Raw genomic sequence first — 13611 nt, 5'->3', positions numbered from 1 at the left:
CAAACGTAAATTTCAAACAAGTGTACAACTTTATTAAAAATGATTGAAGATTTACAAATTCATAATTGATTTGGGTTCAAAAGTGTTGTAGGCTCACGCTATGGGACGGAGGCCAGGAAGGTGTCTGTGTATCTCTATATGTAGTACAAGGTACGTGCGCATTCAGAGAACACTCTCTCTGTCTGTGACATGTGGTGCGTATAAGTGTCACACGTGGTACATAGAGCTTATAACATTGTCCCCCCTTTAATGCCCAAGCTCCCTCTTGACGGCTCTGCATTCTGTCCACGGGAGACGTGCAAAAAAACCACGTGGGAAAAAACGCCCCCCTCTCACTTTCTCCATGTCCTGCGGTGTTGTTGAATTGCGTTTGGAAATTTTGAATGGAATTGTTGAATTGAGTCCTTGCTGTTTTTTAAATTTACCTCTGGCTCCCATGAATTATGGTCCCATCCGTAACCTTTCCAACTGATGAGATATTCTTTCTTGTTTCTTCTTTTTCTACAATCTAAAATTTCGTTGATCTCCCATTCTTCTTCGCCGTTGATTTCCACTGGTGCTGGCTGGTCCTGTTTCCGTTCGAGTATTGTGTCTGGTTCGTATTTACGTAGCACAGATACGTGAAACACTGGGTGTACACTTTTCATGGAGAGCGGTAAAGTCAGTTTATATGCTGATTTTGAAATACATTGGATAATTGGGAAAGGCCCTAGCCATCTATGATCTAGTTTTGTGCTTGGTCTTGTCGTAGATATGTTTCTACTGCTGAGCCACACCTCGTCGCCTACGTTCCAACGCGGTGTTGTTCGGACGGCTTTGTTGAATTGTCGTTCCATGGCTGCTTGTGCTCTTGTCAGGCTCTCCCTTAGTTCTGTCTGTACTTCACTGATGAGCTTCAGACGAGCTTCGACCGTTGGTATGCATTGTGCCGTGGATGGAATCCTGTTGAACGTCGGGTTAAAGCCGTAGTTTGCCATGAACGGCGAAACTCCTGTGGATGTATGGTCAGTGTTGTTGTACGCAAATTCTGCGATGGGAAGTAAGGGTTGCCAATTATCCTGCCGGTACGTTACAGAGTGTCGTAAATAATGCTCGACCGCCTTGTTGGCGATTTCTGACTGGCCATCGGTGCGTGGATGGTATGCCGTTGACGGGTGTAGTTGTATTCCTAGTTGCTTGTCCAATTTGCAAGTGATTTGAGAAATAAAGATACTTCCATGGTCCGAGACAATGGTCTTCGGGGTCCCGTGTAGTTTCCACACACTGTTGATCATCAGGTCAGCGAGTTCATCAGCCTTCATACTATCTCTGCAAGGTAAAAAGTGAGCCATTTTTGTCATCCTGTCTACCACTGTCAAGATTCCGTTACACCCTTTTGATTCTGGTAGTCCTGTGATCAGATCGTAGCTGATGTCAGTCCAAGGGCCGGCTGGGATCAGTAACGGCTCGAGTGTTCCAAAAGGCTTTTGTGTCATGGACTTAACACGCTGACACGAGTCACAGCCGTCAACAAATTGGTTTACATAGGATTTCTGACAAGGCCAGACAAAGCTGCGTTGCACAAGGTTCAGAGTTCTTGATCTCCCCGGGTGGCCTGCTAGCAGTGTGCTGTGTCGGCTCTTCACAATATCGGCTTTCAGGGTTGGGTCGTTGGGTACTTTGATCCTCCCTTTGTTGTAGAGGACTCCATCTTTGACTGAGAGGTGTGTTTTGATGGTTCTAACTTTCTCTGATATCGGGTTGTTGATTGTCTCGATAATATTCTTGATGCGTTCGTCTTCCACTGAAAATTGTCTAATACGCTTGATGATGTGGTCGTTGGTTGGTGCCTCCGGCTCCGCTGGTCTCTCTCCTCCGTCATCTGTACCCAGCACGTCCACCTCAAACCAGTGTTCTGCATCATCTAGGTGTACGGTTTTGTCTTCGAAAAATGACTCGACAGCACTTAGTTCAACAAATGTGTCCGGTGTCAGGTTTTCGGGTCGTATCAGCTGGCCAAAGGTTAGCTTTTTGTTGTTGGTAGGTTTGATGTCTGGTCTTCGTGATAGAGCGTCTGGTTTTGCTGATTTACGGCCCGGTCTGAATTTAATTTGGAAATCAAAACAAGCTAACGTTTCCGCCCACCTGGCTTGGCGTCGAGTCAATTGTTTGGTTGTCATGAAGCTCTCCAGATTCCGGTGATCAGTATATACAATAACCTCTAATTGGTGGGGGTTACCTTCTAGGTAGTGCCTCCACTCTCTGAAAGAGGCTACTATCGCTAGGAGTTCTTTGTCAAAGATCTCATAGTTTCGTTCGGCCTGCATCAGTGAGCGTGAAAGGTAAGCTATTGGGTGCAATTCGCCGTCGTCATCTGAGCGTTGAGAGAGTACTGCTCCAAGGGCGAAGTCTGAGCAGTCGCATTCGAGAATGAATGCCTTGTAAGGATTGGCTATCTTCAGGATTGGGGCGGATGTGAACGCTGTTTTCAGGGAGTTGAATGCCTCTTCGCACTTCGTGCTCCATACAAATGGTGTGTCTTTGCGGGTAAGTTCGTGGAGTGGTTGTGTCGTCGCAGAGAAGTCGCTAATAAATCTTTGGTAAAAGTTAGCAAACCCGATGAAGCGTTCTAATTCCTGAACTTTGCGCGGTGCGGGCCATTCCCATACGGCTTTGACTTTAGCTGGGTCCATCTTGATCTTGTTGCATGAGATGATTAGGCCAAGGTATTCGACTTCTGAGCGGGAGAACTCGCACTTCTCTGGCTTAAGCCACAGCTGTTGTTTACTGAGCCTTTCCAGTACGTCGGTGACTATTGCAGTGTGATTTTCGCCTCTTTTTGTGTATATCATAATATCATCAAGGAAAGCTGCGACGTCTTTACCAATCCGTCCCAGTAGGATGTCTTGTATGAAGTATTGAAAGAAACCTGGAGCTCCCGTAGGGCCAAACGGCATTGTGAGGGGCACGAATTGGCCGGACTTGCAGATGAATGCCAATTTATCCTCGTCTTCCTCGTCTACGCGTAGGTTTCCATATGCGTTTAGTAAGTCTAATTTCGTGAACTCCTCAGTGTCGAGGAGGCTGTCCACTAGATCCATGGTGAGTGGGAGCGGGTACTTGTTCTTCACTGTGAGTGAGTTCAGTTTCCGGTAGTCAAAGCAAGGTCTCAGCTTTCCATCCTTCTTGCCGGTGAATAGTACTGGCGCTGCCCACAGTGATGTAGTGCGTCGGATAGTGCCATTAGACAGGCCTTCATTGATCATTTCGTCTAGTGCAGCGTTTTCTGCCGGTGATAGAGGGATTATGCGGCTGGCCTGTGGTTGTGCTCCTGGGACAAGTTCGACTCTGAAGTTGTATTTCCTGCATGGTGGCAGTACTTGTGATTTTGACTTGTGAAACATGTTAATGAATCTGTGATAGCGTGTTGGTACGAGTTCTTTGGGGGTCTTTGCCGGTGTGTCCTTCTTGCTCTCAGCTGCGATATTTGCGGAGGTTGACCAAGAAGATCCTGCTGCGCTGATTCCTGCATCATAGTTATTTAGGAGAGAATCACGCTGGCCAGCTGGTTCGGTAGGAATGGGGTGAAGGGTTGTATCAAACTCACATTGCGGGGGCTCTGATGCTTCATTTCTGACAGCGGCCCCCTCGTCATTGTTCCTAGCTTGCCCCAATAGCTCCTCTTGAGGACATGTTGAGGCGGTTGTCGGAGTAGACGAGACTGATGATTCAGTCGCAATGCTGCGTTCCTTCGTGGTGGTTGGGGGTGTGTTGTGTAGTGCTGTAATTCAAGTTCAAAGCCAGCTTGCCAGTTGTTTCATTAAGACAAGGGGTGAGGGGTGTATCAGACTCACATTGCGGGGACGTTAGTGTATCATGAAGAATACACGTCCCCTTGTCAACATTCCTAGCGTACCCCAAGGGCAATCCTGTGCTCGATGAGGTGTTTGTCGGTAATGACAAGGCCGTGTGGGCCGCAATGTCAGCAGTATCATTCTTGAACAGTCGGGTCTTCCAATCAATACGATGTCTGTTCTTGCGGACCCACGGCATCCCAAGTATGCCATCGTATGTTCCTTTGATTTGTGCGATGATGAAGTGAGTGGTGTTGGGATCGTTGTCCAGGTGTAAGTCAATCTCATGGGAGGCATGGCTTGTTGAGCCGTCAAAGGCTGATATATTTCGTTGGCTGCTTGATGTGTACTCAATGAGTCCTGCCTGATCAGCTACTGATTTGCTGAGGACGTCATGAGTCGTGCCAGAGTCAATCAGGAAAAGGAGGGGGATGGGGTCTTGGGATATGGCTCGTGGAAGGTTTGGCACAGTCAAAGAGGTGTTGAGAAAAAGTCGGGGGTCATATTCATTGCGTATCATAATTTCACTAGCACCAATTTTAGTTGACAATTCTTCTTCCTTTCTGCTCAGGATAGGCATATCTAGCAGTCCTGAGCGTCGCCATTTTTTGACGAATCTGCTCTTCCTCCTCCCTTCTTATGGTCTACCTCCATCCTAGCTATATTCTCCTCTAATCCAGCTATTCTAACTTGATCTCTAGGTCTTCCCTTTCCTTTACTCCCCTCTCTCATAGTACAGAATTGTGCTATGTGACCCTGACCGTTGCATCTAAAACAATGACCCGTACGTTTCCGCTTCTCCTTCTCCTCCTCTGATAGTTGTACACGGGTAGAAGACACGTCCATGGCGTTAGGGTCAGGTGTAGGGGTTGTTGTGACACTGTGTGGGGTGTGGTCTGCAGCGGTGCCGTGAAGCTTGTTGTTGACTTTAATAGCAAAGTTACTGATGTCTTCCAAAGATTTGAATTCTTCGCGGACCATGACCATAGCCACTCGGACCTCCTTCTTTAGACCTTGTTCAAATTGACTGATCAACGTCGACACTTCCCATCCGGTATGGTAGGCATGCAAGTTGAATTCATGAACGTAATGAGCTACTGATCTGGTCTGGCGGAGCGCACAAATAGCTCGTTCTGACTTGGACTTCTTCTTGGAGTCAAAGTACATGGCTTCGAAATTACGAGTAAAGCGCTCATATGTGACATTTGCTGCTGTCTTGGGGTTGAACAGCTCTCGTGTCATGGGCTGGGCCCATGCGCTAGCCTCTCCACTGAGGTATGATAGACAAAAGACCACCCGGGATCAATCATTGGGGAACATGTAGGGGTAGGCCAACATGTATAAGCCAGTCTGGCTTGCGTACACGTCGGCAGGGGTCCCACGCGTACCATTGAACTTGTCTGGGACTGAGACCTTTGGTCCTTTCGCCCGTTGAGCTTCGGTCGGGTATGGGGTGCTTATGGTAGTAGCAACACACAAACCTGCCCGTAGTGAAGTGCACTACGGCCTCGGCGACGGTACGATGAGGTTTAATTTCTAAACCTCACCGTAACCGTAGTGTAGTCAATAATACTACATCTCCCCAGTGTCACTACGGTACGGTCAGCCCGTAGCGGACCGAACCGTAGCCACCGTAGCCACCGTAGGCTACGGACGACTACGCTCAAAAAAACGAGAAAAAACAAAAAATATTGATTTGAGAAAACAAGACATAAAGAAAATAAAAAAGGACATTGTACTCGATGGAACCGTTATGATGGTCCTCCTTTTGCTACTGGTTTACCTCATTATGGTCATCTTTTGATGGGTACTGTCAAAGTTGGTTTTTCTAAAATCTTTCATTCTCTTTTCTGATCGATCATTTAACTAAACTCAAACATTTTTTTCTCATAATAGAATATTGTGACTAGATTTGCTCTTCTTGATGGTCATTATGTTGAACGTCGATTTTGTTGGGATTGTCATGGATTACCAGTGGAACATGAAATTGACAAGAAACTCCAAATCAAATCAAAAGATGATGTGATGAAGATCAGAATCAAAGCTTATAATGCAGAATGTAGATCGATCGTGATGAGATATTCATCAGAATGGAGATCAACAATTGAAAGAATGGGGAGATGGATCGATTTTGATAATGATTATAAAATGTTAAATGTGGATTTTATGGAAAGTATGTGGTGGGTATTTAAACAACTTTGAACAAAAGGTCAAGTTTATAGAGCAAGTAGGGTAATGCCTTATTCGACTTCTTGTACTACACCACTTTCAAATTTTGAAGCCGGAAGTGATTATCATGATGTGAATGATCCAGCAGTCACAGTTTTGTTTCCATTATTGGAGGATCCAAATACTTGTTTATTGGCTTGGACAACTACTCCTTGGACTTTACCATCAAACTTAGCAAAACTTGAGGGTGTATACAAATACCGGAGTGACCGTACTGCACTCCGAACTACGGTGGTGATACCTCCGGAATACGGAGACAGCGGTACGGAAACCCCCCCTAATTACCTGGCGAATACCAGACTACGGTACGGTTTGACCGTAGCAGGTCGTACTGCAGCCTACGGTCTCCAGACCGTACCGCACCGCACCGTAGGCCGTTTTTCCCTGCGGTTCGGTTTGTGTGTTGGTAGTAGCTGGTTTGGGGTGAGTGTCACTCGATGCGGCAGGGGTTTGTCTGGCTGCTTCGAGTTCCGCGAGACGTCGTTCAGCGGCTTCTCGTGCTTGCCGCTCCTGCTGTAAAGCGATTCGATCGGCTGCAGCGGCGTTAGAGAGCTCGGCCACTTGGCGTTGGAGTTCCTCCATCCCGGTAGACTCGTTCGAAGAAATGCGGGGTAATGATGAGACTTCCGCGGTCTGAAAAGAAGTTATCGAAGATGTGGGGGTTTCCGGGGGTTCTGGGTCGCTATCGTACGGTGGTCTGAATTGCGGCGTCTTGGGTGTTGTTCAATGGTGCGGTAGCAACGTGGTGTGATCAGTTCGGTGGTTCAGATAAGGTTTTGAGTTCTAATCTAATAAGGTTGGTAGATCTTGGATCTTCTGCGTTCTGTCTGTTTCTAAATTTAAATTCTAATCTAATTCTTCTTTGTATGAATCTGTTTGGGTTGGTTTTAGGTGTGTTTCAATCTTTCTGGCATCCGTATAGTTGTTGAAATAGAGACTGCAATATGTTGTAGGCTCACACTATGGGACGGAGGCCAGGAAGGTGTCTGCGTATCTCTATATGGATTGCAGTCTGAGGAGAGGTCTACAAGGTACGTGCACATTCAGAGAACACTCTCTCTGTCTGTGACATGTGGTGCGTATAAGTGTCACATGTGGTACATAGAGCTTATAACAAAAAGGCAGATGTAAAGTTCAAACTTTGAAGTTGAGGTTCAAAGTTTCAAACTTGAAGTTTGAGATTTGAGGAATGTAGTTGAGGTTTTGAAGTGTGGAAAACTGCAGTTTCAACTTGATTTCCTACAATAAATTAAGTCGTAGGCTTGCGTAGATCTGAGCACGCGGGGTGCAAGATTTAACACAGCATTACGGACTGCATGTCTAAATCAGGTCGATAGTGGACCTGTGGGTATCTTAGCATTATGGTAACACTAAATCACCCAATCAGCACAACCATAGTGGGTGCTCTTATGTAGTCCCTATGGACAAGACAAGGCCTTGCTTATTCCCTCAGACTAAGAGTGCGTTTGGTGTCCTTCAACCTTGCAAGTATAGAACTGCAAGGTGTACACCTGTGGATCCGCAGGTTGACATGGTCTACCTTGAGGTGCGTACCTGAGCATGGTGCGTTTGGTACGCACAACCATAAGCAAACTCCAACCACAAGTTATGGGTTTGGAGTGTAGCCTCAAGAGTAAAACAGTCCTGGCAAGGCTTTTGTCTTTAATGTCCGTATATGCACTAGCCATTGCTGGATGCCAAAGGAACATTGTGATTATTCTTGCCCCAAAGCATCCAGGAAACCATCACTCTCAATCTTGATTGGTCCACTTATGTAACAGTGAGCTTGGATTCTTTTTTGGTGGCATACAGGTCTATGGGACTAACCAGGTCAACCTTGAGATTTGACCAAAACATCAAAATCTTGAGGTTGACAAATTTGGCTGGTCGACCTCGAGGTCTGCACCTCAAAGTTCAACCTGAGTTGTTGTACCAAACAGCAAATCCTCAAGTGTACATCTCAAAGTGTAGACCTGACATTTTGGCTGGGTCAACCTGTGAGGTTGACAGGCACCAAACGCACTCTAAGAAACCAGACTGCTTTTGTCTCAGCTCAACCAATGAGTACTCTCTAGTATACTATCTCCATTTGTTTGATGATGTGCGGCAGCTTAACTTAATCTTTGACATCATCCATACTCTGTCAAAGTTAATTTTTTATCTGTTCTTCCTTGTCCTTCCCCTTCTCGCATTCGATTGCTTTGAGTTTAATTTAATCAACCTATGTAAAAGCACTCTCATAGTCTGTCCTCAAGGGGATGTCTTCTAGACAACTTCTAAGGGTAGGTCTTTGGGATACCACCTTAGAGTAGCACTGGCAAGGGCCTCAAGACACTTGAACAAATTCTGGTCAGACTTTACATTTCATACAAGTGTACATTATGTTTTAAGTATGCCCCAAAGACACCTTTGGGCCAAAGGGTATCTGGATTGTCTGAGATCCAATGATTAGGCTGACACCCCAGATCTAGATGTAGTCTCAGTGTCCAAGGGCAATGGACTGTGACACCCACACAGCATCTTCTGGGTGGGCTGACAGTGTCTCATCTTGTTGGGGACTGTGCCCTAGTTATCCTTGGGGTGTGTTCACTTAAGCAATTTCTGGGGAGAAATCACATTCTGCAAAGTTTAAAGTGTCTATTTGGTGGAGCATCTTTCATTTTTGCAACAAAAATTTCACAGAATGTGATTTCTGGTCAGAATTTCCTTAAGTGAACATACCCTGGTCCCTAGAAACATATATCACCAAATGGACACTTTAAATTTTGCAGAATGTGATTTCTCACCAGAAATTGCTTGAGTGAATGTGCCCATAGGACAACCACTCCACCTGAAAAGATGGTTGTCATTCATGTAATTTCCAAGTGTCCTTATGGTGTAGTAATCTTTGAGTGTCAAAAGGAACCCAGAGTGGTCTATGCATTAAGATACTTGAAAATCTTCCTTGGCCTAGGAACCAAGTAATAGGTATATAGTGTTTGTATAACAATCAAAAGTCTTCCAATCAAACTCATTCAAACACTTGCACACAATCTCAAGTCACTGAAATCCTAGCCCACCAATCAAATCATCAACAAAAAACTTTAACATCAACTTTATCTTGTCTATTTATGTAAACAGGGGTTCATCCACAATAGTTTATATCTAGATATCTAACAAACCAAAAATGTAACTTTTCTTCTTCTTCAAAACACATTCTGCTTCTATTTCAAACACACACACACACACACTAAAAGTAAAAAGTTGAATAGAGATGCGGGATCAGGAACAAGTGGTAATAGGTATGTGTGTGATTTTTTATTTTTTTATTTTCGGAGATAGGATTTTTTCGTCTTTCGAATTTCGTCTTGGTTATCAGTGGTGATAGAGAAATCGAATTTTATGCAACTCCTTTGGCATTGGCTTTAGAAACCAACTTAGCCTTTTCAATTTGAGCGGCCGAGTTCTTAGCAAGCATAGACTTGTATGATTTGATATCGATATCCTATCATACGAGACAAGATAAAAACCAACGTTGAATAACAATCAAAATAACAAAAGATGTGGGATCAAAAGATAAATCACGTACTTGTTTGGTAAGGTTCATAATCTTCTTGTTCTTGACTTCCCAAAGTTCTTCGGCCACTTGTGAGATCAACCTGAAATCGTGAGAAACTACGACTACACCACCTTCGAATTCTTTGATAGCAACTGCAAGTGCATCGATCGATTCCATATCCAAGTGCTATTTCAAATGAATGAGACCTAGATTAAAAGTGATATTCAGAGTGAGAAGTGGTCAGATCTACTTACATTAGTAGGTTCATCCAAGAGCAAGATGTGAGGTGTTTCCATCGCAAGTTGAGAGAACACAACTCTGTTTCTCAAACCATCGGATAGCTGTCGAATAGGACAAGTCTGGTGAGCCCCAGACAGACCGAATCGACCTAACTGTTGACGCCAGAATTGGATATCTTTATCGGGGAACTGTGGATCACAGAAGAAAGATCAGTAAAGAAACTCGACTAAAAGATGCAATTCTTGGGTACATACTTTTTCGTGGTATTTTGAGTCGAAATATTCAATAGGGCTTTTATCGTAGGGTAATTGATCGGCTGAATGTTGACTGTATCGAGCAAGTTTCAATCCTGCATGTTTGCTGACAGACCCTTCACATGACATGAGTTTACCCTCAATCAAGTTCAATAACGTTGATTTTCCTGTCCCGTTCTGTCCTACAATGGCGATACGAGAATCCATACTGATAATTTTGTGACAAAACAAAGTCAGGCTAAAAGTGAAATCACAGGAGATAAGGAGATGATGACGAAGCTTACTCAATACCAAATGACAGATCCTTGTAAAGATAGTCATCTTTCTTTCCACTGTAAGAGAATGCGACATCATTGAAGGCAATGATAGGAGGTGGTAGTTTTCGAACGTCCTCAAAGTTGAATCGAAGTTGTTTCTTCCCTTGAACTGGTTGAATTAAACCAGCGGCTTCCATCTTATCAATAATCTTTTGCTTTGATTTAGCTTGTTTGACCAAGTTTGCATAGGTACCGGCACTGGCAATGAATTTCTTGATGTGGGCAATTTCATCTTGTTGCTTGGCGTATGCTTTCATTTGATTCACCTCGTTCTCAGTTTTAGTTCGGACATAGGTTGAATAGTTACCACCGTAGTAGACTAATTTCTTGTGATGTGTAAGATCCATGACTGTAAGATCGTAAAAAAATGGCATCAGTATGATTGTGGACGTGGCATTGATAGACTGGATGAGGACCTACTGTTGGTACATACAGTGTCCATGAAATCAGCTGAATGAGAAGTGATTACCAAGATATGGTTGTATGTACTAAGATATGCTTCGAGCCACACCACAGCTTCCAAATCCAAATGGTTTGTGGGTTCATCAAGCAAGAGAAGATGAGGTTTGATAAACAATGCACGAGCAAGGGCTACTCGCATACGCCATCCACCGGACATGTCGGCTGTGGCCTTCTTCATCATGGCTTGATCGAAACCAAGACCATGAAGAATGGCACCAGCCTTGGCTTCGAATGTGGCAGGGTCAAGTTCTTCAAGTTCCTCGTACTTTAACTCCAATGCCATTTGATCGACATCATCAGCCATTGACAAGTCTTCAATCTCTTTCTCAAGACGTGCAACTTTTTCCTTTGCAGAATTGACGATAAACTCGAGGGCAGTGACTTGTGCTGGCTCAGCTTCACCTTGAACGATATAGATCTAATTGAATTTATGTATTAGTGATTTGAGCATCAAAGGATACGACTAGATTTTTGAAAAAGAGGCTTACATCGATGTGAGCTGGAATTTCCACGTCACGTTCGGCTAGCGATTGCAAAAAAGTGGTCTTTCCACTTCCGTTCTCTCCCAAAAGACCATACCTGGTATAGCAGCAGTGATTAAGTCAGTAAATTAGAGCACAACTTCAAGCCATTGAATGGATAAAGATCTGAAGATGACTGACCTTTGACCATAATTCAAAGCGATCTCAGCATTCTCGATCAACAATCGACCGTGATAGTTAAGAGTATAAGACGAGATTTGAATATCTCTACTTTGAGGGTCTGAAGTGAGTACACCACTTCCAGATCGATCGGTAGCAGCTTTCAATTTAGCCATCGAATGACTAAGATCATCAGTGGAAGCAGCAGTGGAGGCTCCATTGGTAGGTGTTGAAGATTGAGCTGCCGAACTAGTTCCGGATGATTCTCCTTTAGCAAGGTTTTTAGCGGCCTAGAGAGAAAAACCCGATTGTTAAGTAAGAATCAAATGATACTTTGATTTAATTTGACCAACTTTTTCGGCCAGACGTTTTTGTTTAGAAGCTGAGGGTGCCATGTGAGTGAATTTATCAAATAATATGTCTTGAACTTGATTTGTCTATTGAGAGGGTCAAGAGATATAGAGTCTGTAGATGGTGGTTCAAGGTGAATGCGATGAAAGTCGGACAGTTCAAGTAAAATCACACTGAATTGGTAAAATGTAAAATACAGTTCAACTTGGTAATCTTTGCGGACTGCGCTTGGAGAACTGTAACAAAATCAACTACATTTTTTAAAACCGCATTCTCTCATTCAACTTCTCAATGACAATACGAATGTAGGAAATCGTGAACAAACAAAACCAATCACTCCAATGTCAAACAAAAAGATATCAACCCCAATCAAATCACCATCACCATCAACTCATCAAAATCGCAATTCATTTCTAACACCATCACCAACTTCTAAAAAAGATCTAGAGTCTTCAATCATCAAACGTGAACTGCGTCAAAAACTTGATGCCTTTTTATCTCTACGTAGAGAATGGGATGACGTTGTACTGTCACGTGGTTTGAGATGTGCCATGAAAATTATCGAACTTGAAGCTGATATAGAGTATGTGGAACTTTCCTCAAAAATCGGGTTCGAAAGGAATTGATCCGAAACTGGTGATTGGATTTTTCAGCGCTACGTTTCAGTATGCAAGTTTCATTCAAGCTTGTAAGGAAGAAGATGTTGAATTGATGGATGGTTATGCATGGAAACAATGGTGTAAGCTGGTCGATCGAAGGTCTAGATTAGATACTATCCTTACTGACATGGTGCGCCAATCTCATTTGTGTAACTCTCATTTAGAAGTTTGACGATCGTTGAGGGTACGTATGTAGGCCAAAGTCTACGAATCACTCGAAGGACTCAATGATGAACTCGAGAAGTTAATTCAAACAGCTTGTCGGCTCCATGGTATCAAATCTACATTCGAAATTCCTGTTTGGACAACATGGCCATTACCTCGATTTTGTATGTCACATATCTAATTTATTTCATTTTCGGACCCAGCCATAAAGATCTGACGTGAGGTAGTTTTGGCCAATGCAGGTGATCATTTGCTCAAATCTTCTGGACTGTTCTCCGATTCAATCACCCTTTATACAACCTTACGAGATGTGATCAACTCAGAAGAAGCAACACGTCAGGAGAAACAAGCGGCCTTGAGTTATTGGGCTTGTCAACCTTTACTTCCTGATGTATCTGAACTCAAGGAATTGTTATTGGTCGAAGTACCTGATTTCAGCCCTACCCAAAATTCTACTCCTCGTAACTCAACTCGATTAAATCAAATCACGAGCATCTGATCATCTACCCCTCCTGTTTTGGCGGGCTTATTGGATCGCATTTGATACGCAACGAGAGAGTCAGCTGAACATAGCACACACGACTCGAGTATTGGTTTGACGCGGTTTCAGATTTCTCTGCCTCTGTCAAAGATTAATGATTTCGTCAAGATACTGTGAAGGACTAGCCCCACGCCATCAAACCAGTCCTTCTTCACCCAATTCAACATTCTTCAAGGACTTGATTGCGCAGTCGTCCTCTGAAGACGAAGCATCCACCAATCTTTGTTGACAGTGCAAATAACTACGGGGTCTGAAAAGGGATCATATTATGGGAGTTCGCATGTATCTTCTCGATCAAATCTCTCTCTTCATTTCTTCATTTCACAAAAAGCTTTGATCATCTTCTTACAAACCCAAACCCAGTGCTCTGATTATAATCTG

General features: G+C 43.8%; 2 protein-coding genes across 2 annotated transcripts; one reads left to right on the top strand and one right to left on the bottom strand.

Moving 5' to 3' along the window:
- Positions 1-9054: 9054 nt before the first annotated feature.
- Positions 9055-11998, bottom strand: MELLADRAFT_43008 (uncharacterized protein; the record flags this gene model as incomplete). The annotated part of the gene is made up of 9 exons (XM_007408606.1): positions 9055-9546; positions 9631-9786; positions 9855-10028; positions 10095-10302; positions 10379-10760; positions 10832-11291; positions 11362-11452; positions 11536-11804; positions 11868-11998. The coding sequence occupies 9 exons, from the start codon at positions 11907-11909 to the stop codon at positions 9442-9444; spliced, it is 1887 nt and encodes a 628-aa protein (XP_007408668.1).
- A 203-nt stretch (positions 11999-12201) lies between these two features.
- On the top strand, positions 12202-13100 carry MELLADRAFT_71567 (uncharacterized protein; the record flags this gene model as incomplete). The annotated part of the gene is made up of 4 exons (XM_007408751.1): positions 12202-12448; positions 12519-12604; positions 12689-12853; positions 12932-13100. Coding segments are annotated over 3 exons (330 nt in total).
- Between the last annotated feature and the right edge of the window lie 511 nt (positions 13101-13611).

The sequence above is a fragment of the Melampsora larici-populina genome, assembly GCF_000204055.1.
Source record: "Melampsora larici-populina 98AG31 unplaced genomic scaffold MELLAscaffold_13, whole genome shotgun sequence".
In the NCBI taxonomy this organism is placed as follows: Eukaryota; Fungi; Basidiomycota; class Pucciniomycetes; order Pucciniales; family Melampsoraceae; genus Melampsora; species Melampsora laricis-populina.
The sequence above is the reverse complement of the archived record's forward strand: the minus strand, read 5'-3'. Positions and strand labels throughout refer to the sequence as shown.